Genomic DNA, 27,069 nt, shown 5'->3' with positions numbered 1-27,069 from the left:
CTATTTTATCAGTCAGTAGGACTCCTATTTACTGGATGCAGCCATAAAAGGTAAAGAAGCCCCAGCAGGCACTGGTAACACCATTAAATATCAGTCCTGACAATGGTAAATTGGGTTTAAAAGTTTGGAACAGAGTGCCAAGAGAGGAGCCTTTTTCCTGAACCAAGGAATAACATAAAGCCCCACTTTCTCCCCTATGTGACTTTTGTCATTATCATCTTTTCTGATTCTTACAAAGCAAACCTAATTAGGAAGCTCTCTCATTAGTCTTCCAGAAAAATTAGCACAGCTTATGCTAATTACTCCTGTAAAATTTAATAAACTCGTTTAAATGGGAATAGTCTAATGAGGTTTTATTTATTGAACTAAGATAACTGTAAGGAAAAAGGTTAGGACACCAGGATATCCAGAGTGGTAATAAAACTACAATTTATTCAACTTCTTCACAGGAATTTTATTGCGAACCTTTTAAATTCAAATACGAGTTACAATTTGAAAGTTAAATCAATCTAGAATTTAATTTAATAACAGGAAGTACTCTGTGTTTTCTTTAAGTGTGATTACAATACAGCCCTGCCACTGCACTCATAGGACGAATTGTGCATTTGTATTGTGACAATAATACCCCTTTTAAAATGAGTTCCTGTTCATCAGATCTTCATCTCAACACATGTAACTGGATTAGTGATAAAATATACAGGCTATGCTAAGAAGATGATGCAGACTCACAGAGGTTTCCAAGAAACTTCCTTGGGATAACTGCTCTGTAATCATAATAGATTTATTTTGTTCTCCAGAGAAAATTTAAATCACTGTTTTATATAAGTATAAATTTCTTTAGGTCCCTTGCACCGCTGTATCTGCTGATACTATAACAGAACAAAGTATAAAACAATTTTATAAACAGTCATATCCTATTTCAAACACAGCTATGGACTTTCTTTCTTAAACCCACATTTTCATTAAAGAGACATATACAATTTGATTTCACATCTATCCAGGGTTTGAAGAAGAATACAACACATGTAACTTTGAAGTTGCCCAACAGCCTCTTCTCCAAGTTCACCAAACCACCACAAAGCCAGAGCCCTCTCTATCCCGAGTCTCTCCAGCCTCATCAAAGAGAATTAATCAATCCAAGATAGTATTCTGACTTGTCAGAGGAGGATAGCATTTCCATGTAAGTACATATGTCAAAAATCCCATGGATAGATTCTGTGTTAAACTCTATGTTAGGTCAGAGTCTGTGGATTCACAGGATTTGATGCAAGAGTTAGATTAAATCCATAGGCAAAGACTTGATCAGAGCACCAGGCATGCGGGAGTGCTTTAGCCCAAATGGTAAATGAATTCTCTAAGCTCAATGCAAATAAAAATAACTAAATATGGCTTTGCATATCAATTGACATAATAGTTAAAAACTGTGTGCATGGAGAAGTGACAATGGAGCACAACCAAACACATGGCCTGACTTGTGCAGGCATTTTAATCATAGAACGATTATAAAGGACTCATTTTAAGGTAAAAAGGCTCCGTATAAATCACTTCATCCTTTCCAAACCAAAGGGGACAAGAAAACGAATAGGATAAATGTCACTAGAAACATCACTAAAGCCACTAACTGTAAAAAGCACATACTTGCTTGGCCTAAATTGTTTGAACTAGCCCTGGCCAAGAAAAGGTTTTAAGTACCCTACTGGGACAGATGCGAAGCGGCAACAATAGAAGCCACACTAATGCAATCCAGGTAACACAATCCTGTTTCAAAAACAGGGGGAGGGCTAATTACAGTACTGCTGAGTCAAATTTCTTATGCCATTGCAACCCACAGGAACAGGTCAAAATCAAGTGTTATTCAAACCACAGTCATATCAACCTTCTGTATCAAAGTCACAATTTAAAACCAAGCAAAGAACTTAAAAGCTTAACCCATTCACAAGCCTGATTCAGTGCAGGTGGTGAGGCAGGGTTTGCATTATCAGCTTTGAGTTGTGTTTAGCTTGCATTTTACGAAGAAACTTCAAAATTGGTAACTATTGCATCAATTCATGTATAGACTGAGGAATGGATCACTGCTAGGAACCTAGAGCTGGCTTTTTCCTGTACCTATTTTCCTCATTTTGCAGGAAGCATGTAACAGACAGCAACTCTGGCTTTCAAAATTTAAAATGATTTGCAACTGGCAGCTTTGCATACTAGATAGTTAAACAAAATATTTCTGTAAACCTGCCATTAGCATCCTAACATCTCACTTTCCAGTACAATGAAAAATTCATGTGAATTTTGTAGCTTTCATGTCGCTCAAAATGCCACTCTAACACCATGTTTATAGTGTTCAGCTCTGCAGCATGCTTATAAAACACAGCTCCGTACAGGTTTCACTGTGGGGCTTTCCCCCCACACACACACGCTTTCTCTGCTGCTACCTGGTGCTCAGAGAAGATGAAAATATGCCTAGTTAAAAATAGGTAGGGATATCTTCTGAGAGTTAAACATTCTCAGGATTACTTATTACAGCTAATCAAAACACAGGCTATAAGCATCCAATATATGCACTTTCCTACCCAACCCATCCAAGAATTGGGAGCTGGGATGAGCACAAGGCTCTGGACTGCTCTCCGTGTGGGGCCCCCAACATCTCAAACCCTCCCCACCTCCTTTCATAAAATGGATGCTCTGGCATGGAAAATACTTTAAACTTCATACAGCAAACATAACTCAGACAGCAATGCAAGGAGAGGCACATGCTCTGTGCCCTCACCCCTGTGTGTTTGGGTAGCTCCCTTTGGGGTCCCTCTGTTCACAGGGTGTTGCTCTCCCCAGCCCTGACGGACACTTTTGGTGCTTTGTAGCCATTTAACTCCACTAGAGTAATACTGCACAATACTCTGGCTATCCCACACAGCTTTGGACAACACATTTGGACAATTAAAATGTAAAAATGGCTCTTCGGCTACCATTTTGCATCATTTGCAAGCAACAGAAACTACACATGGCTCAGAACAACTGGAATAGATGTATTGTACTACAATGATTTACTCAGTGATGTCAGATTAACAATATGGATCTGTTTAAAAACACAATAATTAAGACAGGCAAAAATTAATGAATCAACTGACAATACAGTCAAAATTGTATTCCAACCAGAGAAAATAAGAAGGAAAAAACCTTACATTGCAGATCTATTTTCTTAACTGTTTTTATGCATAAATAAAAGCCTTAAAATGTAGATGGATTGCGTCCAACAGAACTACAGTAGCTAAGTGATAATGATTCAAACATTTTTCAAATAAAAGTTAAATATTTATAAGCACCCAACCACATTTCATAAATCACAAACTATTATTATTTTATTCCTGAAGCTTCCCTGGCATAGCATGTGAATTGAGTCACAGAAAGTCAGAAAGAAAAATCTCCTCTTTATGCACATGAATCAGTTACAAGAGCTGGAGCCCTCCACAGAGCAGGGCGCTCCAGTATCCCTACGTTATCCCACATATGGCCCTTCCAAGGCAATCACAACTGCAAAGCACAACTAATTCTGTATCAAAAAAACAAAATTTCATCCGTATATCCTCCTAATTCTTCCCCATTAGCAACACAGGGCAGGTGTTTCATTATAATGAGGAGAGGGAGGAAGGAAAAAAAAATGGAAGGAAACAATAGCAGTCCTTACCTGTCAATTATCACTGGATCTGATGGAGTCTCATTTCTGTTGCCACAGCTTTTCTTGTCACAACAGCGGCTACAGAGCAAAAGCGAAAGGATTTAGTGCGACCATTACACTGTAAAATCATCATTACGAACATGGTGGGTTCAAATTGCCGGCTCGAGTTACCCTGCCGGCCCTGCCTGCAAATCAGTCAAATGTACTGGGTCACATATGGGTTAATTACAATGTTTAACTTCTTGCACAGCTGGTTAGCAACAGAAAATATAAAAAGAGAAGGGGTTTTGCCCCTTTCACAAATAATAATTCAAGGATCGCCCGAAACAGGGAGAGCTGCCTATTTGTAGCCTCTTTTCCGCGGGGTTTAACAGTTGTCCCACAGACGCTGGCACACAAAATAAGGCAGATTTTTCCCTGCTGAGCCTGGTTTTTACATTTGCTTAACGCTTGTGTTACACATCCACAAGATATTCCTGCTTCCACACAATTCCCAGCTACTGGCAAACCTTCCCCCAAACTCCAAAGGCGCAATTATTCTCCCTGTAAGAAACACTGGTGTTAATGGGGGAGCTAAAATGCAAGCACCAGCAGCAGCTTTTTACGCTCGAGCGCGCCTGTTTCCCCAAGTTTTCCGAGCATGTTAATGATCACTAATGCCACGGAGAGCTCTGCTCTGGAGGCTGGTGCCCTGCGTCAGGTCAGATACAAAGCAGGCATGTGAAACATAAACTCCGTCTCCCAAAGCACTGCTCCATGGCTGACCTCAAGGCTGGGATTCTTTTTGAACTAAGGTGGCTCATTGTTTCCTAAGAGAAGTCAAATTGTTGGTTTTTGATGATTCCTTGTCAGGGGTTGTTTTCCGTAAGGAGGCATAAATATATTGCAGATGAGTTCATAGGCAAGGTACGTGTTCTTGTTCAAGGTGGGAATCCCTCCTGGTGCCCCTGGAGCTGTGGCAGGGAGCTGCCCTGCTCTTCCCACCAGCCCATCTAAACCCAAGAGACCAAATCACAACCACAAAGGTCAGCAAAGCCTTTAGATTTCACCCACCCACTCACCCCAGGGAGGAAACCCCCATCTCACAAGGAAAGCTCCTGTTTGTTGATGTCCCTTAACAGAAAATCCCCCACTGAAGTCAAGGCTTCAAGGAATAAATAAATAAATAAATAAATAAGCTCCTGACTTTCCCAAGTCCTTCTTGGTCCCCAAGGACCTGCTGGACAAAGCCTGGGCAGCTTCAGGACTGCAGGGACGCCATCCCATGGGGGCACCAAGTGTCAGGCAGTGAGGACCACCCCGACTGCTCTCCCTGGCCAGACCTGAGCACACGTCCCTGTTCAATAAACTTTCTGGTCAACCTCAACCACAACCAACCAAATCTTTGGAAACCACTAAGTTTGTTCCCAGCGGCATCCCAGGGACCTGCATCTCGCCTGGATTTCAGCAGCTATCGGGAGGGACCACTGCTCACCCTCCCTCTCAGATGAACTATTTTCCTTTCCCCAGAAGGTGGAAGAACATCAGGGCAGGAAGAAGCCCTCAGAAGTGCCACGCTATATAAATAGCCCTGTTGGGAGTATGACAAAGGTTCTCTTGTGTTGCTGAACAATAGAGTGAATAATATACAGTTACCCACCAAGATTAGCAATAAAGCAACTAACCACACTAAAGATAACAAAAAAGGGGCCTTTTACAAAAACAGCCTGTTTAAACATGGCTTTAAAAAAAAAATAATAATTTTGTTTTCAAAGAGAGGAAAATACATAATTCTTTTCACCGCAAAAAGCTTCAAGGCAGCTATTCAGGGCTGAAACTTTTCACAGTTAACACATGTGCAGTATCTTCATTTCGGTGGAAGCTACATTGTTTGGGATTGCCAAAAAAAACTGCTTAATTTTACAGCACAATACCACAATTGATCCACCAGAAAATGCCAGAGCCTTGGCACCCTGAAAGTATTAAAATTTAGGAAGGAATAAAATATGCTGTAGGTAAATAGTCATGGGGACGTTTGGGGGCTTTTTTGCCTATAAAAGGACTTGTCATTGGAGTGCAGCTAGAATGTGTGGGGTGAGAAAATTTACCCACAAACAAGGCAATAAAAACTGCTAATCATTTTTAAATGATTAAAATGTAATTAGAAACAGAGTTGGCACAAGTTAAGACAATGCAGTTCTTGTGACTGAAGCGAATCAGGGCTAGTCCTGACATTCTCCCAGCAGACTGGAGGGACAGAAATTGCCACACTTACTCAGGCAGGCAAAGGTTCCCAGGCTCCCAGCACGAGATGGGCAGATACCACCATCCACACACCACCAGGCTCAGAGGCTGGCACCTTCCCGGGGCATTAACCCAGAGGGGGAGGCAGCCACAGGGGCCTGGGGACAGGGACACCTCGGTCTCACCTCCTGCCGTGAGTGGGATGGAGTCAGGCACTGACCAGTGGGGACAACCCGGCTTCGAGAGCAGGGCAACCCCTTCACTGCTCCTCAGGTGACCCCTTAATTTTGACCTTCCCAAAAGCACACCCCAATAGTGACAGTAGGACACCTCACTCTTGACCACCATCTGAGGGTGATGTGGAGGGGCTGCATGGCTGGTACATCCCACCAGCTGGTGGCTCTCTGGCATGAAAGGAGGCCCTGAATGTTCCTTCATGATCTAGAGAATTATATTTTAAATTTTAGTCTGCCTTTAGTGTTCCCCCCCCGCCCCCAACAGCAGAATTGGAGGCCTCTTCACTCTAGTCTTTCTGTGAGGAGAATTAAAACATCATGCAGATCTTGAGTTTCAGACCTGGTTAAAAGTGCTTTTAATTCAATTTCCCTCAAAAGCTTTGGCTTTTAGTGCCTACTTAGCACTTGGAAATAAGTTCCTAAATATTCAGCACCCTTTCTCCTTTCCCTGAAAGAATTTTTAAATTCCCAGGAGCTTCTCCAAACCACTCAGAAACCCTCCAGCTCCCAGCAAGGCTCTGTGCAAGAGCAGGGAATGCCAGTTCCTTGCAGCCAGGAGGACGAGGACTTGTCTTTGCTGTTCTTCCACGACACCTCTCCCCAGGTGGGGCCAGGAGCCACAGCTCAGACACAACGCCATGTTGGCCAACAGGAAAAGCCTACAAAAATTGATTTTTCTGGGGGGGGCTTGCTTGTTTTTAAAACAAGTAGTCCTTGATAGTATGCAGCCTCCCATCATTTCCAGCACCTGCACCCCATCTCTGAGCACCCTACTGCTGTTGTCATCCTCATGGCTCGTTCCTGAGCCCCTCACTGTCCCCATCCTGCTCCTCCACACGCCACCACCACCCCCAGCTTTTACTGCTGCCTTTCTCCTCACCACAACCCTCTGGGGACCTCCTGCCTTCTTGCTCCCCATCATCCTCCTCCTCTTCCCTTCCATGTGCTGGAGCATCTCTACTCTCACTGCCCGGGCCCACAGGACGAGCCTCCTCACCCCAGTGTCTGGCACCCCGAACCCTCCCTTGCCATCCCCCCTCCTGGCGCGGTGGCCAGCGCGTGCCCTGTGCAGGAGCCCTGCTTTGTGTATCCCGGGGACAATGAACAATGAGGAATTAGGGGCCCGTGGCACGTGGCCAGTGCCGAGGCGACTTTCCGACCATCGGCTGCCAGGCCCAAACAAGTCGCCAGAGAGGCTGGGTGGGAGATTTTGCACAAGGTCCCAGCGAGGTGGGATCCCTTCCAGCAGTGATGCCATCAGGACAACCTCTGCCCCAAACTGGCTCCTCACCCTGGAGCGTGGAGGTGCAGGACCCCCTCACCAAAACAGCTGTAAGATCTTATTTTACACAGACAAAAACCATCTTTTACTCCAACCTCATTCTCAGAAATCACTGAACCATTTTAGCTGAAACTTTCCAAAGAAAGTCAGCCTGAGGCCGACACCCTGCAAAGGATATTTCAGCCAGAACAGTTTAAGTTTGGCAAAGCTGTAAGCCACTGAAGGTTTCATAATGGAAATTGTTGAGGCAATATTAACTATAGATGTCCCTCCCCATGCTGCCTACAATACTAATAAATTCCACTGAGGTTGTGAATTCTCCCCAGCTATTAACATTTTCACCAACCGTGTAGATTTTTATATCTGACAAAACACAATGAAATCCTCTGAAATAAACAGCCACCTGAAGCAAACCTCAGCTTCGCTCTCCTACCACAGTCAGGACTCTCTTATACATTTGAATTCTTTGTCTCCTTCGTGCTGTAGCTGTAGTACACTATAAATACCCAGCTTTGTCACATAAATGCAAAGTTTTATTGTGCAGTTAGCCTTGATAGAAAGCACTGCTGAAAGTTGTTTAGAAATTAAATATCTAAAACAAGCTATTTTAAAATACAGAGCCCTCACTATTTCATGTCTGAAATGAAGAAATTTCATTTTAGGGAGAGCAAGCTGTCTTTCACACCATATGGCTAATGGTAGTGCATAGCAATTAGCTGGGCTGATTAATGGGGAACAGACTCTAATTTTATGCTTATAATTGAGGCTGCATTTGCACCCCTGGTGCAAATTCAGCACATCCCAACTTCCACTTGCAACAGGCAAGAAATCAAGAGAAACAGAATGGTGTGGAGAGAGAATTTTTCCCCCTTCTAGACCCCTAAAGAGCATCAGATTTGCAATTTAAAAGCGTGTTAGCAGCACAATAGATGACAGATTTGTGCAATAGGGTCAAGCGGCCTGGTAAACAAACAGCACCCTCTTACACACGTATGGGCAGCAAAGGAAATGGGGAATATCTAATATGAGCTGTAAGAAATTTGAATATGTCTCCCCCACCCTGTCAGGAACACAACATTTGCCTACTACAGTCAGCTTGGGTTTCTTCTACCCCTCCACCTTACGGCCATGAAACACAAAGCAAGGACTAGCAGTAAATAAATCGGAGGAGAAGAATAAAGCTCCCGAGACAGTGAATTTTAAGAACAAAGAAAGTGCAAAGTGCTTTAATAAAGGGAACAACTTCACATCTTTCCACATTCCCAGAACAGAAATAATTTTGTCTCAGTCAAAGTATATTGAACGGCTGTAAATCTGTGATGCGGGCATTTGGTCTTCTGGTTAAAACTCAGCCCACTATATAAAGTTTTAATTTGCTTCTTACACTTTAGGTTCCTGAACTACCTGTAAGAAAATTATTTCATTAAAGTAGTTGATTCTGGCTCAGTGAGTTATTCCTACCACCAAACCTTGCTGGTTAAGGATCAGGACACATCACCCAGGACTAATGACAGATTCAGACCCTGACACTGCAGGCACTTGAACATGTGCTTAATTTTACTCATGTGCCCAGTCCCACTGTTTTACTGGTCTGTTACAGGAGAAAAGTAAAAGGCACTTGAGTCTTATCAGGTCAGGGCCTCCTTTAATATTTCCATGAATTGTTCCTAGATAGGTATCCAGTGTGAAAGTCGTGCTAATTGGGCCAATGAATTTTAGGGCAATTACAAGTTGTCAGCATGACTGGGATTCCATTTGGAAAGGCAGAAGTGGCCTGGAGTCCTCAGCAAAGCAACAAGGCTCCCAATAGCAGCAGAGGCTCAGGCACCTCTTGGAGACACTGAGCTGCTGATTGTTCTGGAGCTGCAATGGGTTGTCTTTGGTTTCCTGGAAGAAGCCAAACCCACTGAAGGAAGCAGCCTAGAAAAACATGACATGAAAACTAAATCCCCCAAAATCCTGCTGCAAGGAAGAATTTGAGGGGGGGGGCTGTGCAGGGTTTCACCCAAGCTGGCAGAGCAAGGAGAGCAACTCCTTCTCTGCCTTCATCACAGGGTGCTACCCCCCAGCAGAGTTTTATCAGGAGGAGCTGTCAGTGGAGGACAAAACATGCACGTCCCAAGAATTAAAAAAAAAAAAAAAAAAAAAATTAACCAACAGAGAAGTTTCCATCTGAGTATTTTGTCAAATACTGTCCCCTGCCAGGAAACCCTCATCCAAGTTTATTCTTTTAGAAGTGGGTACTAGTTTTTACCCTCAAGTTACTCCTTTTTAGTAAATGTGTTTTGTAAAAGTTACAACGCATGCAATGGCATTTTTACAGTCTTAAAACAAGTGATTGTAACAATAAGCTTATGCAAGAACGCCTTGTCTTCCACCAGGGAATTATTTTCTGCCATCGAATAACATGTAACAAATGATTTTTTCAGACATGCGAAAAACACCCACTAACTCTAATGAGACTGAGAGGTCAAGCTCTCTGAGGTGGCGAAGGGGTCTGTGGCAAAAAGGAAGTAGAAGAGGCTTCACCTATTTCAACCAGCCAGAACAGAGAAGGAAGCAGCTGCAGAAGTTTGGGGAAGAAGATATTTTGACTGAATTAAAGTCACCAACCCCAGGCAGGGCAAGGGAGCACAGGGCAGAGCCCAATCTGCATGGGGAAGTTTAAAGAAAATCCAGAAGACGACATCTTTTGCACGGAGGAGCATCAGCTGCTCCACTCCGGCCAAGCAGGGACCCCACATGAGCAGCAACCAGGACAAAAGAACCCCCTGACCTCACTCCTTAATGCACACCCAGGAAAAAAAAAAAATACTATTTTGTCATTTTGCTGAGGAGTTTTCGTTGGGAATTGGGGGCAGAGACGTTGGTTGCTACAAGACTATAATAGACTGTTAATTTCGGTGAGGAGACCTTTTGAGGGCTACAGCGTCTAAATGAAAACCAGCAGCGTTCTGTTAAGAATAACTCTTTATAAATAATTGAAAACTAGTGTGATGACTGAGACCTTGCTGCTAATTACACACACACCAAACTGTGTTGTTTTGGGATTGTTTAATGCAAGAAAGATAAATTTAAGTCCGAATATAGCTGTAGGTTCAACCTAGATTTTGGGAGACAGATTCATCTTCCCATCACTAATTAACTGGAAGAGGGGTATCTCTTACCTGCACATTATTTCATGCGTGAGCAGAACTCGGCACATTTCTGGGTTCTTGTCTTGGCCTTCATATACTATCGCCTAGAAACAAAACACGTTTTTAGTTGTGCATAAAGTTGAGTATGGAGAAAATCAAAACACATCATGGTAAGCAAAGGCCTAGCGAGTTGCAAGCCACAGCTCAGACTAAAGAGACCTGGCATCTCCACCAAACCTGCTCCAAGACCTGCAGCTGAAAAACAACACAAGCTGAGTACAGCTAAATTCCCTCCTCTCTGTTGCACATCTCTCCAGCGGTGTGTAGGAAGGGTTTTTTTAGTAGTCAAGACAACCACAATTTTCTTTTCAATTCAGAATAAAATATAAACCTAATAGCATTAAAAGGAAGGAAAAAAAAAAAAAAAGAAAGAAAGAAAAAAAGAAAACCAGCAAGGCTTGGTATACTTTGGGTCCTATTCATTAAAAAAAAGAAAAGAGAGAGCTCATGCATTTTTAATTACAAAAGCTGCACAGCCCAGGCATTTTCCTGGTAGCTCCTGAGAAAGGGCCTGGGCCTGATTCTTCCCTTGAGCCTCCTGATCCAGCATTTTCCAGAGAGCACCTCCGGAGTTACAGGGATATAAATAAGTGAGGAGAAGGCCCTACCAGAGCAGAGGAAACCAAAACAAACAGAGGATCAACCGACTTAAGAAATTTGACTCTGAGACAGCACAGGGAGAATCCTTTAAGCTAAAACTGTGGAAAGGCAGTGTGTTCACATTTCAAGAGGAGCCTACATTTGCTCCCACCAGCAGCACCAGCAGCGAGGGATCGGCGTTACACATGAACTGGGTTAGTGCTCACAGCCCCTGCAGGACAGGGTTTCCATCTCAGCCCAACAGAGTCGTGTTTTCCAGCCACCCCTGCTCCCAGGCACCAGCCCCCCAGCAGCAGAACAAGAGTGAAGTTTCCTTTGCAACAGCATCTTTTGCTGGCACTAAAGGTTTCTAAACCTTTTAGGGTGCCACTCCAGAGCTGGGATCGGAGCCCCAGCCTTGGAGGGATGACCACCCCTGCATCTAAGCAACAGTGCTACCCTTGAGCTCGGTGTGACCTTTTCAGCCTCTAAAACACAGACTTTAAAAGAAGAAATTGGGGAAAAAAACCCAGCAGGTAAAATGACATCTAAGATGGGTCTCCCTAAAGTTAACAATAAAATAGAGACTGAAATTTAAGAAGTGTGCTCTATGGATGTAAGACATTTTAAGGAATGAGATTAATTGGAAATGGAAGCATGGAAAATACTGACAGAAAAATAAGTTACCTTAATATAGAATGAACTGCTTTTCCAGTCCTTACAAATGTAACCCACCAAGGGTAAGAGGTATTGTACCTCCAGAAGGAGCACAAACCTCAAGACCCACAATGCTGAAGAAGCATAAGCTGACTCTTACACAATTTAAATGGCAACATGCAATAATAATAATAATATTATGTATTATAAAATTACTTAATATTTCCATAAATAATTTTGGGAATGGGCCTATGCTACCTTTGCTAGCTTTAACTTTTTAACTTTATTTTTGTTATGTGCCTTCCCCTAAAACCTGAGAGCCCCTGAGTTGGGGTTTTATAGCTGATAAAACAGAGGCTGCAACTAATTGCCACTAATGGGCCCAGAGTCTCACCTGACTTCTGCCCCTCATTTCCATCAGTGAGGCACAACAGCTGTGAACTCAGCACTGGGATAAAGGGGATGCATGGAAAGTCCCCCCAGTACAGATACCAGCAACCCCCTGATCCCAGACTGGGACCCCCACCTTGAGCTACTTCCACATCAGTGCCCAAGAGAGGTACAGATGGTTTGCAAGAAGCGTTGGAAAATGGAATTACATGTGTTACAGCAGGAGGTGGACAAATTCAGAAGAGCCCCATTCCCAGCATTAAAAGGGAAGATGGGGAGAAGCTTCTTCCAGGCAAAGGTAGAAAACTGAAGCAACCAGCTGACACCTGGTGGGGTCAGTCAGCGGGGACATTGCAAAGACTCCAGAAAACCCCAGCTCAGGTTAGCAGGGTCCACCCAGCAGTGGGACAGGCCAGGCAAGGAGGAAGCTCATGGCACCTCTTGGACTTCATCAACAGTTAAAAAATAATCTCCCTCTGAGAACGCAGAGCAGGAGGGGAAAGAACAGATCTGAGGCCTTTAGTGGGGACAAACACCTCCAGCCCCCTGACACCTCCAGACAATCACAGCGTAACAGGAGACGAGAGAAGGCTGCTGGTCTCAGCTCATTCTTCTTACACTTTCAAATATTAAAATAAATTTACCCAGGATGGGTTAGCTTGTCGCCAGTGGAGCCAAGGAAGTGCTAGAAATGACAAACCAGAACACAACATTTACTTTCCTTTTTCCTCCTGCCCTATCTCCTCCTCTCCCCTTCCTGCTGCTGTGCTTACTTAACCTCCAGGTACCCGCTTAAATAACTCAACTAAATAGCAATAATGAACGGGCAGAGTCAACACTGTGGTACATAATCACCTTGTCTGTTGTGTTTAGCATCAGTGATCCCTTCTTTGCGTGCATGACATTCTTCTGCCTCCCTCCATGTTAAAGATTTGCTTCTCACTTTATTTGCATTCAATTATCGAAGTTGCACCCGTGCGCATTTTGTTTTCTCCGTGTTAAACGCAGCTCCTCTCACCTACCCTATTCCTGCAGGAATTTCTAGGAAATTCTGGGAAGCAGGAGGATGAACTGGCTTCATTTCTGAGCAGCTCATCCCCGTCTCCCCACTCCTGTGTCCCAATTTACTGGTGTGAAGCGCCAACTGTTTGCCCCCATGAATGGCTGCCCGAGAGCCCTACACATACTCGACCGCCTCGCAAACCACACCGCTCTGAAGCATTAATTCTACAATTAGTTTCAAAAAGGAAACAGGAACTGCTAAAGTTTCAGATCGTTAGAGCTGCCAGAAGTATTTTTACAGGAAGGATCTACTATGTTACTGTTGTGAAAATGTTTAACTCTCGGATTTGAAAAGCTACTCTTTTTAACAAAAATATCTTGATTTTTTTAAATAAATTATGGGGTTTTTAAGTACAGTTTTTGAAAGGGGATGATTGCGTCGGGGCTCCCTGTCGCACTAACGTCGTCGTGATTTTGTCAAATTGGGATCACATTAATGAGAGACAAAGTGAAAGTTACAGTGCATAAACTTAGACCACAGCAGAGCTAAAAATAAGCCCGCAGATACACATCAGAGTTGCACAACAAAACACCGGCAAAGGAAATGCAAAATTATAGACTTTGGGTTTTTTTCTTTTTGTTTACTTCATGTTGATTTAACTCGGTGATGTTTCATAAGCACTCGAAAATAGCATTTCTTCTCCCAAACAACCTAAACATTTCCCCAGAAAATTCACCTTCTATTTTGCCAGCTGTTACTCACCCAAGTAACCTTCCTACAAGAAGTCCCAGTGAGTAGCAATCACTCATGCACAAACGGACTTCAAAATCAGGCCCCGAAAAATTAGTGTCAAAAATATAAGACTTTCTCACTTCCATTTAAATGAAGCTGCATAAAAAGTTAAATCTAATTCAATTCACTGGTTAACAGCAAATAAAATTTACTACATTGAGCACGTCGCAGTCAAGTACATCCAAAAATTCGCCCAAACTTTTCAGCGATGGACTTCATTATAAAAAAAAAACATAATAAAAAAAAAAAATACAAAGAAAGGGGGGTAATATAAAAGTCAAGGCTACAGCTCTCATTTAATCTACTTTTTCCCCAATAGACATGGTAGGATAAAGCAATAAAAGAGTTGACAAACAAGCTGGAAAAATACAGAGACAGATTTTGTCCTTAACCATTCCTGAATAAATCCAGATTTATGCTGGTACTAGTGAGGGCAGGATCGTGGTGTCAGTTTGCCAGTCAAGCAATCCTGCTTTCAGAACTGGACGAAAAACAATCTTGAAGGAATGAGATCATGGTCATTATATTACTCAGTTATGTCATGGCCTTGATTTTAAAAGAGTAAGAGAAGGAGAGAAATCACCAACGTGCATCTAAATCCACTTGCTTTCAGATTCCATCTGCCTCGAAAAACAAAGTATCTCCCTTACAGAAATAAAAGAGAAGGGAAAACTCATTAAAATTAGGGTCTTTTCCAAAACAGAACTGAAATGATTTGGAATGACGTTTACAGCCGTACACACAGGGAGAAAATAAAATCCTGGCCTCACCGAATTCAATAGGCGCTTTGCAATTGACTTCAGATGGGCCAGAATTTTACCCAGAGAAGATTAGGCTTGTATCCACTACATATCTACAGAGAAAATACTGTGAATTATATTTATTTGGCTTTGAATCCTTAACCCTCAGTTACCCGAGGTTTTACCCCTTCCCCAGGCAAAACCTCGACTCATCCCAGGGAGGTTTATCCCGGACAAGCAGTGCGGAGCTGGTCCCGGGGCGAGGACAGGGAGTTCTTGCTCTGCCTCTCAACGCACAATTCAGAAGCATCTAATTATTTTATCCAGTCTCCCTCTGCCTTTGATTCACAGCCTGCTTATCGATGTATTCACACAAATTAAATAAATTTATCTCTCCTAATATGTTCATTTTTAATGGTTTTCAAACATTCACATGGAAACAGCTCTAGCGTAAATATCCCAGAACAAATGGCTGTATATTATACAGGAGGGAGCAGTTGGGCTGCCAGACTGGGAATGCACCAGGCCATCTGGCTCAGGCAGTCTCTCCAAAATCCTCAGCTTTGTTTTCACCCTCAGACTCCAAACAACACATTTTCCACTGTGATGAGTTTACATTTTCCCAAACACAGGTCCTGATCATGCATGCAAATTCCAAACTTCTCCATTCCTCTCTGTACAAGAAAATTAAAATCACCTGCGCTTCTGACATCTCACCAAAGGCACAAGAAAGCTGCTAAAATCTGGCACAGTGTAAACTTTCCCCGTCACAGGGGTTAGGTTTTGTTTTATGTTTGTGTGAAATTTCTCCGAGTCTGCTGAGGCTCCTCTGAACTTATTGATAACATTTTTTTTTCCCATGCGCGTAGCTGCCAGAGAAGGGCCATGCCATGCACAGAATAGAGCTGATCAAATATCTGCAGACATCAGAGAATGACAGACAAGTCAACAGAAAAACCATTTGCATCCAGAGTTATAGCTCTGGAAAAAAAAAGTAAAATATAAACAGGGTTTAAGTCTGAAGGAAGGATTTTTGACTCATGAGTGCTCTCAGCAATAGACAATAGCCATCGAGTAAAACTTAGGATTTTTAAGATGCCTGAGCCTTATTAGCATCCGTTATATCTTATGGATGAGAACGGCTGAAGGAAAAATGGGTGGGGAACAAGTATTTCAGATTTATTTCCTCCATCTTTCCTAATAGTGAAATATCTCAGCTTTATGAAAATACAGCCAAAGAAATAGAAGGCATCCCTTCTCCATAAACATATTAAAATCCTTTGACTTGGATTTAAAAACTCCAGTTTTATTAGAGCAGACATATTTCACATTTTGCAGGCAATTTCAAAATGCATCATTGTTAGAAGTGGATCTTCTGCAGGAGGAGCTGCTGCTTTACGGAAAGCAACAGCTAAAAAGTTTGGGGTTCTACGGGGTTTTGAGCACATTAGGAATGTGATCCTGACATAAAATGAGGTGCCAATACAACATAAAAGAAAATTTAATTAAGCCATTATTGACACCGAATGTTGTTACCCTAACTGGAAAGAACTTCCCTGCCACGGGAATGATTTGTGAGTAGCATTTACAATTTTTAAGTGATGGGAACACATTTCGGAAACTTAGTGAGACCCCCAAAAGCCACGTAATTCCCATTTCCCCCAGCGCTTCTGCGGGGCCACCACCAAAGGCCAAGTGCGATACCCCAAGCACAACTCAAAATGATGCACTCTGAGACCAATCCCGGCTGGGTTTCCCGTTTGGAAGTCCCCCAGCCCAGGTTCCCAAGGAGTGCATGTGCAGCCCAAGCTCCTGTTTGGGGCAGTGCGTGCACAGCTCATCCCACAGACCAGCTCTGCCCTGGGATGCAGCTCACAACACAACTCTTGGCTGCTTCAGTAGTGCCACTCTCCAGCCCCACTTCCCATCCTGCTCCTCAGCTGACAGAGAAACACGCACGCACCAGGACACGGAGATCCCTCTGTTCCACCCAGGACAGGGCTCTTGCTATGAGTTTCTTAGCTGGGCACAGCCACACAAACAAATCCCTGACTTAGGCAGAGCAGGAACACTCACATCTCCTCTTTAGTACGTACACAGCCCCCAGCACAGCCAAGCCCTGCCTACCTACTGGTATAACGCAGGCTGCTAATGGGACATTCCCATTAAATCTCTGAGCAGCAATCCTATGTAAAGAAATCCAGGTCTGATTTGCAGAAGGGCTTTTATTTTATCTTACCTAACTTAATAATCCGCCACTGTACAAAACCTTGCAATTTGTAACTGTGAGACAAAGAGAATATATTTAAATCTGGTGTGTCCGCGTTAAAAAATAATAATAATAATAAAATACGCTAAAAAAAAAAGCCACAGATACTTTCCTGTATGATCTGGGGAACCTAACTCATTCAAGCTTTGCTTCTGTGGGATTTTTAATTTGCCCCCAGAAACCTCAGAGTAGCTGCAATTTCAGTCTGGGAATTCACAATTATCAAGTGTGTGAATGTGCGTGTGTGAGGACTGAGCAGATACTTGCCAGCTGAAACGTGTACGCTTCTGCAACAGTTTCATTTAAAAGTAATCATTTCATTATCCAATTTGTTCTCAGCGTCATGCATTAAAATACTACACCTTCAAGTAGACTGACAATATATATTTAACTTTCATTAAAAATTAAAGAATTTTCAGACAGTCTTTGCAATATTTAATTACAGTTTGATGATTTGAAAGTTACTTGAGAATCTTCTATATAATTCACTGTCATAAAATATAAATGATATATTCAACATTTGGGTGAGCTTCTGTCATGTGTTGTACTTCACTTCCTAATAAGCATTCAGTAACCAACGCGATCCCAACTCTGAAATAATTTCACTTTTGAAAAGAAAGAATTAAAAAAGGAGAAGAAGGAGAATTTAGTGTCTGGCCCCCGAAAAAATTCAGAGCAGCACATGCCACAGTTTTGACATGACAATGCCCTATTTTTCATAAGCAATTATAGTCATGCCTAAAGAAACTACAGACATGAAATTAATATGTAAACAAACATGTTTGCGTCTAAAACAGCCTTTCACTCCCCGTTTTCTAACCCAAGCTCAGAGAGCTTTTGTTCTTAAATCCTCGCTTCTCAACCCCACAGCACTTTTCCCAAAATCTGTAATTTGCACTAACTTTGTTTTTCTAAGACTTCCTGAAATCAGACAGATTTTTTTTTTCTCCTCCTTCTTCATTGTGAACGTTCTTTAAAGCTACATGGTAGGTTTTACAAATAAACTGTATCTCGGGGGTTTTTTTCCCCTTTCTCTCCAAAGACCCTCTGATGACTTGATAATAATGAGAGACCAAGAGGTCAAACAGTGCCTTAGGATGAACTCTTCATATGCAAGATGCCTTTGTTAAGAAAATTATTTTGAATCCACTGCTCTCCATGAGTTCAGGGCTCTGCTTTCAACAGGATTATGAGCAGAGGCTTCTGCATTTCCGTAACGATAGGAAAGCTATTTAAAGATAATATTTATTGATAGACTCACACGATCTCCACTGAAATACGCAAGCTCCAAAAGGACTAAAAAGAGTTCATATATCAGGAAGATTTTGTTACTTTTAACACAAACGAACCAATTTGTGCCTGAAAACCAGGGAATGACAGCAAACGCTTTCCAGGATTTTTTATGAAGAAGGGTATGTAGCTGCTGCTTTAATTCCTACAGGGAATGGGCTCTGTTTGGAAGTGTACAGTATAACAGAGCTCAGATGCACAGTGGATTGTGTAGTAAAATTCACCCAAGTTCCTTTTTTTCTTTTTCCTTTTTTTTTTTTGCTGTTGAAAGACAGTCTTCAATAGCAGGAAAAGATGTTTTGGGACCATCAAAGAGAGTTTTGTAAAACAAACTCAGCCCTTAGAGCTTTATGTTTTGCTGTAGAAAAGAAACCCAAATACAAGCCAAGAGTTTTGTCCCTGCAGACAACATACAGGGACTGACGTTTCCTAGCGGTACAAAAAAAAAAACCCTTAATGTTTTTCTTAAATAAAATTTAAGAATATTCTTTAACAAGTAAAACAGATTAGGAGGGGAAGAAACATATTTTAAGGATGAAAAGGCTCAAAAGCGTTCCTAACTATTTAAAAGAAACATATTCTAAGAGAAAAATATTCTGACAGGAGCAGAAAAAAGGCCAGGGTAACAATTTAAAAAAGGAGAGAGAAAAAAAAGAGGGAGAGAGAACCGATTTGCTCAGATAGACCCTTTACAAAAATACTGGTTTTAAACAGAAAAGTATTTTTTACAGGTAGGCACGCACGTTATTACTCTGTTTGGGAGGCTAAAGAACAGGCTTAAAATGAGGATTAATCCACTGACAAGCCCTGCTGCCCTCCCCGAGTCCAACACCGAGCTCGCCGCTGCCCGCGCCGCGATTCTGGGGGCTATTCCGACATGCAAACGTGTCGCGATACAAGCGCTCCTCCTTTAGCCAGCGGAGCCGGCGGCAGCGCCAGGAGCGGACGGACCGACAGAGCCCCGCGCCGGGGCAGCGCCTTGTGCTGGCGGTGCTCGGGGGCGGCCGGAGGCCGGAGGTTAATTCTTATTAATTAAGCGGCAAAACCATCCGCAGCCCTGAATGGGAGGGCTGAAGAGTCGCCTGTATTTTTCTCCCGCAGCCCGGCAGCAGGCAGGGTCCCGCGGGGACCCCCCTCGCCGCCCCGCAGCCCGGCCGGTGCCCGGAGCGGGAGCGGTGGCCCCGTCCCTTCCCCGCCGGGCAGAGCGGCTCCGCCGCGGGGGCGGGTTTCGCCTCCCGGGGCCGCCCCGACGGCTGCCACCCCCCTGCTCGGCGGCCGCCCCGCAGCACCCACCTGCTTGGTCATGGAGTCGATGAGTCGGACGTAGAAATCCTGCTCCGTCCTGATCCCTGAAACAAGGTAGAGGAGTGAGGAGCGGGGCCGGCCGGCGGCAGCGCGCCGGGACTCGCTCGAGGGCTCGGGCCTGCCGGGGCCGCCCGCGTCCCGGCAGCGCCCCAGCACCGAGCGCAGGGAGCGGAGGGGAACCGGGGCGGCCGCTGCCCGGGCGCTGCTGGGCTCTGCAGCCGCGGAGGCGGCGGGGGGCGACGGGGCCGACACCGGGGGCTCCCAGCCCTTACCATTGCTGTAGAGCAGCTGCAAGCGGTAGTGGATCCCGTTGTTGGTCTTTTCGCTGTTGGCTTCCTGAAGTCAAAGAGGACACGGGAGGCCGGAGGGAAAAGGAAAACTGTGTCAATAAAGCTTCTCCATCACTCGCACGCCGGGTGTCCCCGGGGCTGGATGGGGCAGCTCTCAGCCTTCTTCCCGTCCCTCAGCCCTGGACATAGCGAGGGAACAGGGGACACCCCCTCCCCGTCTGCCCTCCGGGACAGGGGAAGACTGAGGCGCCCGGGAGGCTGCCGTGGCTCCCGGGACGAATCGGTGTCGCGGCCCCGGGGGAGAGGAGTGGGGAGGGCCCTGGAGAGGCGGCCGAGTCCCCATGGTACGCCAGGGTACTCACCTTCTCCTTCTCCACGAAGCCCACGAAGGCGGTGCGCTCGATCTCCACGGGCTGCCCCTGCCGGTCGTACAGAGCCAGAACGAAGTGGAAAAAGTTGGACTTCCTCAGGTTGGAAGGCGGCTGCTTCTCGAAGTGAGCCCGGGCCAGACCCACTCCGCTGGGACCAGAGACACGCGGGTTAGCGGCAGCTCCGACGACGCGGCCTCACGTCCCCCCAGCCGCCTCCCGGGCCCGTGCCTTCCCCCGCCGGGACGCGGCTCGGCCCCCCCGGGGCAGAGCATCCCTCCCTCCTCCGAGTAGCCCCGGGGCTTTTCCCTCCGGGCACGAAGAAAGACTCAAGCTCCGAACCCCGCAGAGCCCCGACCCCATCCCATCCTGCGGCGAGTCCGAAGCCTCCCCAGCAGCCCCCCCAGCCCGGCCCCGGTACCCACCAGCCCTCCCCGGGGGCCGTGCCCGCTCGCAGCCGGCCCTGCATGGCGGGGGAAGCCGCACTCAGTGCCGCCGGCGCGTTGCCCCGCGGAGCAGCATCGGTCCTGCCACTTCTCAAACTCGGCTCGGAGCTGTCACCCCAGCGCCCATGTGCCTTATCTTGCAGCCTCAGTCCTGCGAGCCTTTCCTCCCGCGCCGGAGCGGTGGGTAAACACCGAGCCCAGGAGACAACTTCAAATATTTCAGGGTTGTCCCTGCAGAAACTTTCCCTTCCTTAGAGGGCTCCAAAGGGAGGGGTGCGGGGCGAGGTGGGAGACACCGGGAGATGTCAACATTAAACTGATGCCGAATGATGCCGGCTCCAGGGCTCAAGCTGCGAATCCAGCATCAGGGTTTGGTTCGTGTTTGGGGTTGTTTTTTTTTTTTTTTTTTCGCGGGGAAGAGGATGGGAAAAAGGAGAAATAAGAGAGAAAACGAGGCTGGGCGAAGCTTCGCCAAATCCATCTTATATTTGGAGGGATTTCTTTTTAAAAATCTAAAATAAGTGGCAATGGTTTTACAAAGGGACTTCAAATAAAATTTCTCCTGGAGCACGCTTTGCAAGCTCCCTACTTATCGGAGGAGAAGGAGGGGAGCTGCTGATTCTGACGAGAATAGGAAAGCGCGGTAGATAAATATATTTTGGATACATCCGTGCACAACCCGCTGCTTTTCGGAGGAGGGAAGTGTCATTTGAAGATCTTAAGACTAAATCAACAGCAGACATAGTTTTGAAAACTCCTTCCTCCGAGCGAACACAAGGAGCCAGAGAGATGAAACCTACCTATCCGTACCTAGCGAAACTCGCCACTTCCTTTATTGTTGTTATCATTATTTAATAAAAAGTCATTCCTACGGGACAATAGGGATAAATATTTAACTGGCGACATCTACGCGAAACTCACTGCTGGTAGCAGAGCTCCAGAGCCGGGTTTTTGTTGGCGCGGGGGGAAAGGCGCTGCCGGCGGGGAGCAGCGCTGCGGGCGGGGAGCGCCCCGGGGCGCGGAGCGGGGCGCGGGCGCGGAGCCTGCCTACCTCTGAGCGGCCGTGCTGGCGTCCAGGACGCCGGCTCCCTGCATCCACGTCCGCACCGCGTTCATCCCCGCGCCGAGGGGCTCTTCCTTCATGCTGCTCCCACTCCGCTGGATGCTTTCCTGAATCCCAAACATGAATCAGAAACAACAGCGCAAATCTTCCTTCTTTATTCAAAATTTTAAAAAGTGATAAAATCGCCAGGCGGACTGTTATATGTGGGGTTTTTTCTTTCTTTCTCTCTTTTTTCTCTCTCTGCAGCTGATCGCTGGAATCAAAGCAAGTCGGAGAAAGCAAACACAGGCACACACATTAAAAAAAAAAAAAATCCAGAGGCAATCAGAGCCCGGTTTTGTTGCTGCTGTTTGCTGCGTGTGCAGTTTGTTTGGGTGCTTGGAGAGGCTGGCGGGGTGCTGGGGGCTGGTTGCAGCGCTCGCAAGCCGGAGGAGTACTTGAAGTCCCTTTTGTATGAAGACACCCCTCGGATGGCAGCAGGCAAAAAAAAAAAAAAAAAAAATCTCAGATGGCAGTTTAAGAAACAATAGGACGAACGGGAGCTGCGGCAGGCTCTGCTACATCAAGTGTCATTTTCCAGTGACAAGAGAGGCAAGTCCCCCCCCCGTCTCCCCTCTCTCTTTTCTTTCTTTCTTTTCTCCCTCTTTCTTCTCTCCTCTCCCAGCCGAAGCGCTCTCCGCTGCTCTCCTCCCTCCTCCAGCCGCGCAGGAAGCGAGTTGCCGGAGCCGGGCGCACGCCGGGAAGGGAGCGAGAGGGGCGCACCCGCGGCGGCGGCGCGGACGGACGGCCGGAGGGAGACCCTGGGGCTCCCCGTGCCCCCTCCCTCTCCCGCAGCGCCGGGCGGACTCGCCGTCTCTCCCTATGGGAGCCACTTTGACTGTCCCCGCCGCCGAACACGAGCCCCGCAGCCCCGGCGGGCGGGGGGCGGGGCCGCCGCGGCCACGCCCCCTCATTTGCATCGCGTCATCGCCCCGCCCCTGCGCCGCCTCCGCCAATGGGCGCCCGCGAGACGCCGCCGAGGGGGGCGGGGCCACGCCCCCTCGTTAGCATATCCCCGCCCCCCGGCGCGGCCGGCCCGGGGGAAAGTTGCCCCGGAGCGCCCGGGGCGGGCCCGGCGCAGCGCGGCCGCGCCTTTGTTCGGCAGCGCTGCCCGGGAGCACCGCGGGGCACACGGGCACCGGCCCCGGAGGGGCTTCCCCGCTCCCCGCACCGACCCCCCCGGCGCCCGCGGCCGGCCCTCGCCAGGAAGGCGCCGTGCTCCCGCACAGCCCGCAGCGGGCACCGCCAAGTGTGGGGGTGGCCGAGCCCTCCCCGCTGCCCCGGGGATCCGCTGCCAGCGCCAGGCTGCCCACCCCGACTGCCCAAAGCCGGGGATGCCCCGCGCCCGCCGGCCGTGCCCGGTACCCGAGCCCGGGACTGTCCCCCGCTGGAAAGGCGTGTGGGGCAACTCCCCCGCCGCGAACCCCCGCGGAACCCCCGCCGCTCGCCCCGGCTCCTGTCCCGCTCCCCAGCAGCGTGCGCTGCTTGGCGGCACAAGCACGCGATTTCCGAACAGGACAGTTCGCGGTGGAAGTTCTTTTTTTCTTTTCCTAGGAAGTCCGATTTTTGTTTTCCCAGGAAAAATAATAAAAATAATAAAAGTAATAATAATAATAAAACCAATTCCTGTCCTCGCTAGGGAAGAGTCGGGCCAGCTGCGCGGCGGCGGAGCGGGCGCAGTCCCGCATCTCTCCGCGGGCTCCCCGACCCGCCGCTGTCCCCGCATCACACTCCATCCTTCCCCTCCCCAAGTCGCTCCGTGGCCGAGCCGCTCCCGTCTCGTCTCTCGCACGGGCTCTTGCCGTGGAAGGAGCTCTCTGTGCCGGCGGCCTGGGTTATGCCTCCCCAAACGCAGGCTTGCCCATTTTTGCACATATAATGAAACAAAACCCTGCGCATCCCGGCAAGCCGAGCGATGTCAGACCGCGGAGGCTTTGGGGAGGGTAACCTCTGAAGTGTCTGGGCTATCTCTGAATTGCTGCCGTGTCCCTCTATGCCCCCGCTCCCCGATCAGAGGTGCGGGAGATGCTGCCCCGGGAGATGGAGGCGCAGGCGGCTGCTGTCCGCTCCTCCCAGGGGTGCAGAGCCCCGCGAAGGGCAGCGGAGCCCACCGGGCTGCATCCCCCAACCGGGAGCCCAGCTAAGGGCCCGGAGAGCAGCCAGTCCAGTCTATCAGCACCACTGTACAGCTCCAGAGACACCCCACGGCAGTCCGACAATTACAGAGGACCCTCTCGCAGCCACATGTACATCACTTTGTGTAGTACAGCCTCCCAAACCCACAGCTAAGCCTCGGGAAGAGAGCTCTGAGTCCAAAGCAGGCACAGAGCCCGCTGCCAGCGCCTCGCTGGCACTGAGAAACTGCACCCGATCCTTGGCTTTAGGCGAGTCCACACACAAAACATCCACATCCCCAGCATTCTGCGTCCTCACATAGGAACTGTCACAGACAGCAAGTTTCCACATTCCCTGAAGATGCCATTTGAATCTTGACACGATGCTACTGTGTCATATCTCAGGGAGATGTGGGAGAACACGGACACACAGCCATACATGAATATTTACACCATAGGTACGGCATAGGAGCAGTTTGGCTCCTGCAGAGCTCCAGCTTATTGGGCTTCCTCCGGCTGCTGCTGCATCAGTTGTATCATATCCAGCCTAAATGCCTCCATGGTGAGATACATTCTTCAATTAAAAGCTATTTGCACCTGCACTGATTGCTCCTTTCCCAGGGCAGGGATCTGCCCAGGGAGGAATAATGTATTTGAATCAATATACTGAGCAGTTGGCAGATTTCACCCTTCAAATCTGTTCAGGGGATCAGGGGACCGTTTCCATGCCTTTTCCGGGATGCTGAAAGGAACAGCATCCCAGCAGCAGGCTGAGGGCACCTCCACCGGGCAGGGGACAGCCAGCCGTGACAGTAACAGTGACAAGTTCTCCACTGTTTTCCTCCTTATACAAGACTTGTGCCTCTGTGCTCATCACACAGGGAGCTCCGGGAGGCTCTGCCTGAAGGCTGGGGGAGATGCCCCACCTGGGGCTTAGGGACAGTCTCAAAGCCACTGAAAAATTGCCATAAGGACGAAAGAGTTAAACACTGGCTCGACCCCCACAGGAGGAGTGTGAAAGAAAAGCAGAAGGGAAACAGGGAGGGGGTGAGAAAGTCAGGACTTTGCAAAAAAAAAGGAAAAAAGAAAAAGAGCTGGCAGCAGGCAAGGAGAGTTCTGTGCTCCATCCACCCCACAGAGGCCAACCCTGGAGTACTGGGGCTTTGATTTTACAGAACTCCCAGTCACTTTCAGCACTCACTCTCTGCTCCCTCCCTGGGTCGTCTCTCTGGACCGGCACCAGCCCACTCCGACTGCAGCAGCACACGGATCACTGCCAGGCCCGTTATGAGGCTGGAGCATATTCCTGTGGAAAGCTGTGTCCATCCTTTCCTCAGCATGGCAAACGGAGCTGGAGGGCACTGCACAGGGGAGCCCACAGTGCTGGGACTCGGCACTTCACTCTTCTGCTGCAGAAGCAAACTGGGGCGCGCTGCAGTGAGGTTTCCCTGCAAGCCCGAGTTAAATGCTCTCAGTGTTCAAGACAGAATAAAACACACACAGACTTGCAGGCTGTGATTTGGTCCCAGGGGTGAGGAAGCTCCCAAAGTGAGCGAGAGCCACAGGGTTGAGCTGTGGATTTTGCCCAGCAACACAAAGCCAGGAGCTGAGACTGTGCAGTGCAGGCAGCTCACAGACAGGACCGGGACATGGTCACAGTGTCCCTGGTCATGACAGACAGCAGGGATGGAAGCAGGGGAGGAAAAGGCTGGCCCTGGCTTGCTCATCCTATGAAGGAAAAAACAGGGTTCCTGGGGAACAAGTGGTTTTGAGGCCTTTGAACAAGGGGGCCATGGAAGGTGGCCTCACTCCAGAGGACAAACATAAACCCTGTGAGGCAGGAGACAGAGGTCCCAGAGCACAGGAGTCTCTCTTACATAGGGAAAGGCCCCTCCTCTGCCTTGACACCGTTTCCAAGTGGGCCCAAGGCCCCTCTCGCCTCTGACCTGGAGTTTATCCAGGACAACGCCCTCCTCCTGCCTCCAGTCCCTCCTCTCTTGCCCTGGGGCTCCCAGCCCAGCGGGGACAGTCAGGCCTCGCTTCCCTCTGCCCAGACCCCAAGGGAAGGAAGAGGTAGTTGGAAGTGGGAATTTCTGAGAGAAAAGCCTTCTGCTCCCTCATCCCTGACCTTTGCAGCTGGGTGAGGCCCCCCCAAAGGGACCACGCTCCTTCCTGCCCTTCTCTGGAGAAGGCGGAGGAACAACGGACCCGTGACAATGGGGGGAAAGGGAAAAGCAGCCTCTCCTCTCAAGGTGGGACTGAAAGCAGAGCACTCAGGTGCTGAGCACATACCTGCACTTTTCCGAGGGTTTGGGAGCAGTTCGCTCATGTCCTTTTCGTAAGTATTTTCCTTACAGGCTCTTGTGCCGATCCAAAGACTTTCCATCCACAGATAAATCCAATGTCTGTCTTGGCAGGTGATGACACTGTTCAGCTGCCTGGGGTGTTTTGTTCATCCTACCTGCCTAGCTCCTGGAGGGGAGAGGAGAAAAAGGCTCAGAAAACTGGGAACTGGGATAAAATACTCTGACTGTCGTGTTCAGGATAGAGCCTGGATGCCTCTGGGACGAGCAGAGGACCTGTCCACAGCGTGATGGTGACAGCACCCCACTTTCACCCCTGCTACCATGAAGAAGCAGTAGCAGGCGACCCAGATGGAAAGGTTCCATCCAGGAGCTTTCCTCCTCCTTGCCTCTCTTGGGGGACTCCTGGGTTGCCCCTGGCTAGGATGGGGTGTCGGGGCTTCCCCGCAGGTCGGGGCCGGGGGAAAGTGGGAACCCCCCTCGGGGTGCCTGGGGGACGGGGGATGTCAGGCAGCAGCGAGAGTCCAGCCGAGCGAACTCCTCAGAGGGACGACGGGACGATGCGGCCCCCCAAGCTCAGCCCCCCCATTACTACCCAAGACAGAAGCCCCCTATGGCAACTCCCCGGGGGTGGGGGGCGAGCAGAGCGGTGAAAATACCTCCGGGCCATCCCCCCACGGGGCTGCACGGAGGGGGACAGGGAGGGAACCCCAACTGCGCTGCCGGGGGCTGGGGGGGATGGAGGGGATGGGGGCGGGTCCCCCCGGTGCCCCCGCGGCGGAACCGAGACCGGGGGGGGGGGGGGGGGGGGGGGGG

General features: G+C 48.0%; 1 protein-coding gene across 9 annotated transcripts in view; it reads right to left on the bottom strand.

Moving 5' to 3' along the window:
• LOC121658109 (transcription factor COE1) overlaps positions 1-22,715 on the bottom strand; it is a 270,763-nt gene extending 248,048 nt beyond the window's left edge. For 4 of the 9 annotated variants that reach the window (XM_042014571.1, XM_042014572.1, XM_042014573.1 and 1 more), the window contains exons 1-6: positions 21,786-22,715; positions 20,283-20,439; positions 19,903-19,966; positions 19,619-19,674; positions 10,576-10,649; positions 3,677-3,745 (exon numbers count right to left, since the gene is read on the bottom strand). In XM_042014571.1, coding sequence (XP_041870505.1) covers positions 3,677-3,745; positions 10,576-10,649; positions 19,619-19,674; positions 19,903-19,966; positions 20,283-20,439; positions 21,786-21,919 — 554 coding nt within the window. In that variant the 5' untranslated portion in view covers positions 21,920-22,715. Of the gene's footprint in view, positions 1-3,676; positions 3,746-10,575; positions 10,650-19,618; positions 19,675-19,902; positions 19,967-20,282; positions 20,440-20,713; positions 20,867-21,785 lie in introns of those variants that run through there. The other 5 variants (XM_042014575.1, XM_042014576.1, XM_042014578.1 and 2 more) reach the window with 2 other exon arrangements.
• Between the last annotated feature and the right edge of the window lie 4,354 nt (positions 22,716-27,069).

Source organism: Corvus kubaryi, unplaced genomic scaffold (genome assembly GCF_017639235.1).
Source record: "Corvus kubaryi isolate FWS band 111438036 unplaced genomic scaffold, C.kubaryi_AGA036_p1.0 split2-37374, whole genome shotgun sequence".
NCBI lineage: Eukaryota > Metazoa > Chordata > Aves > Passeriformes > Corvidae > Corvus > Corvus kubaryi.
Note: the sequence above shows the minus strand (reverse complement) of the source record. Positions and strands in the feature narration are given on the sequence as shown.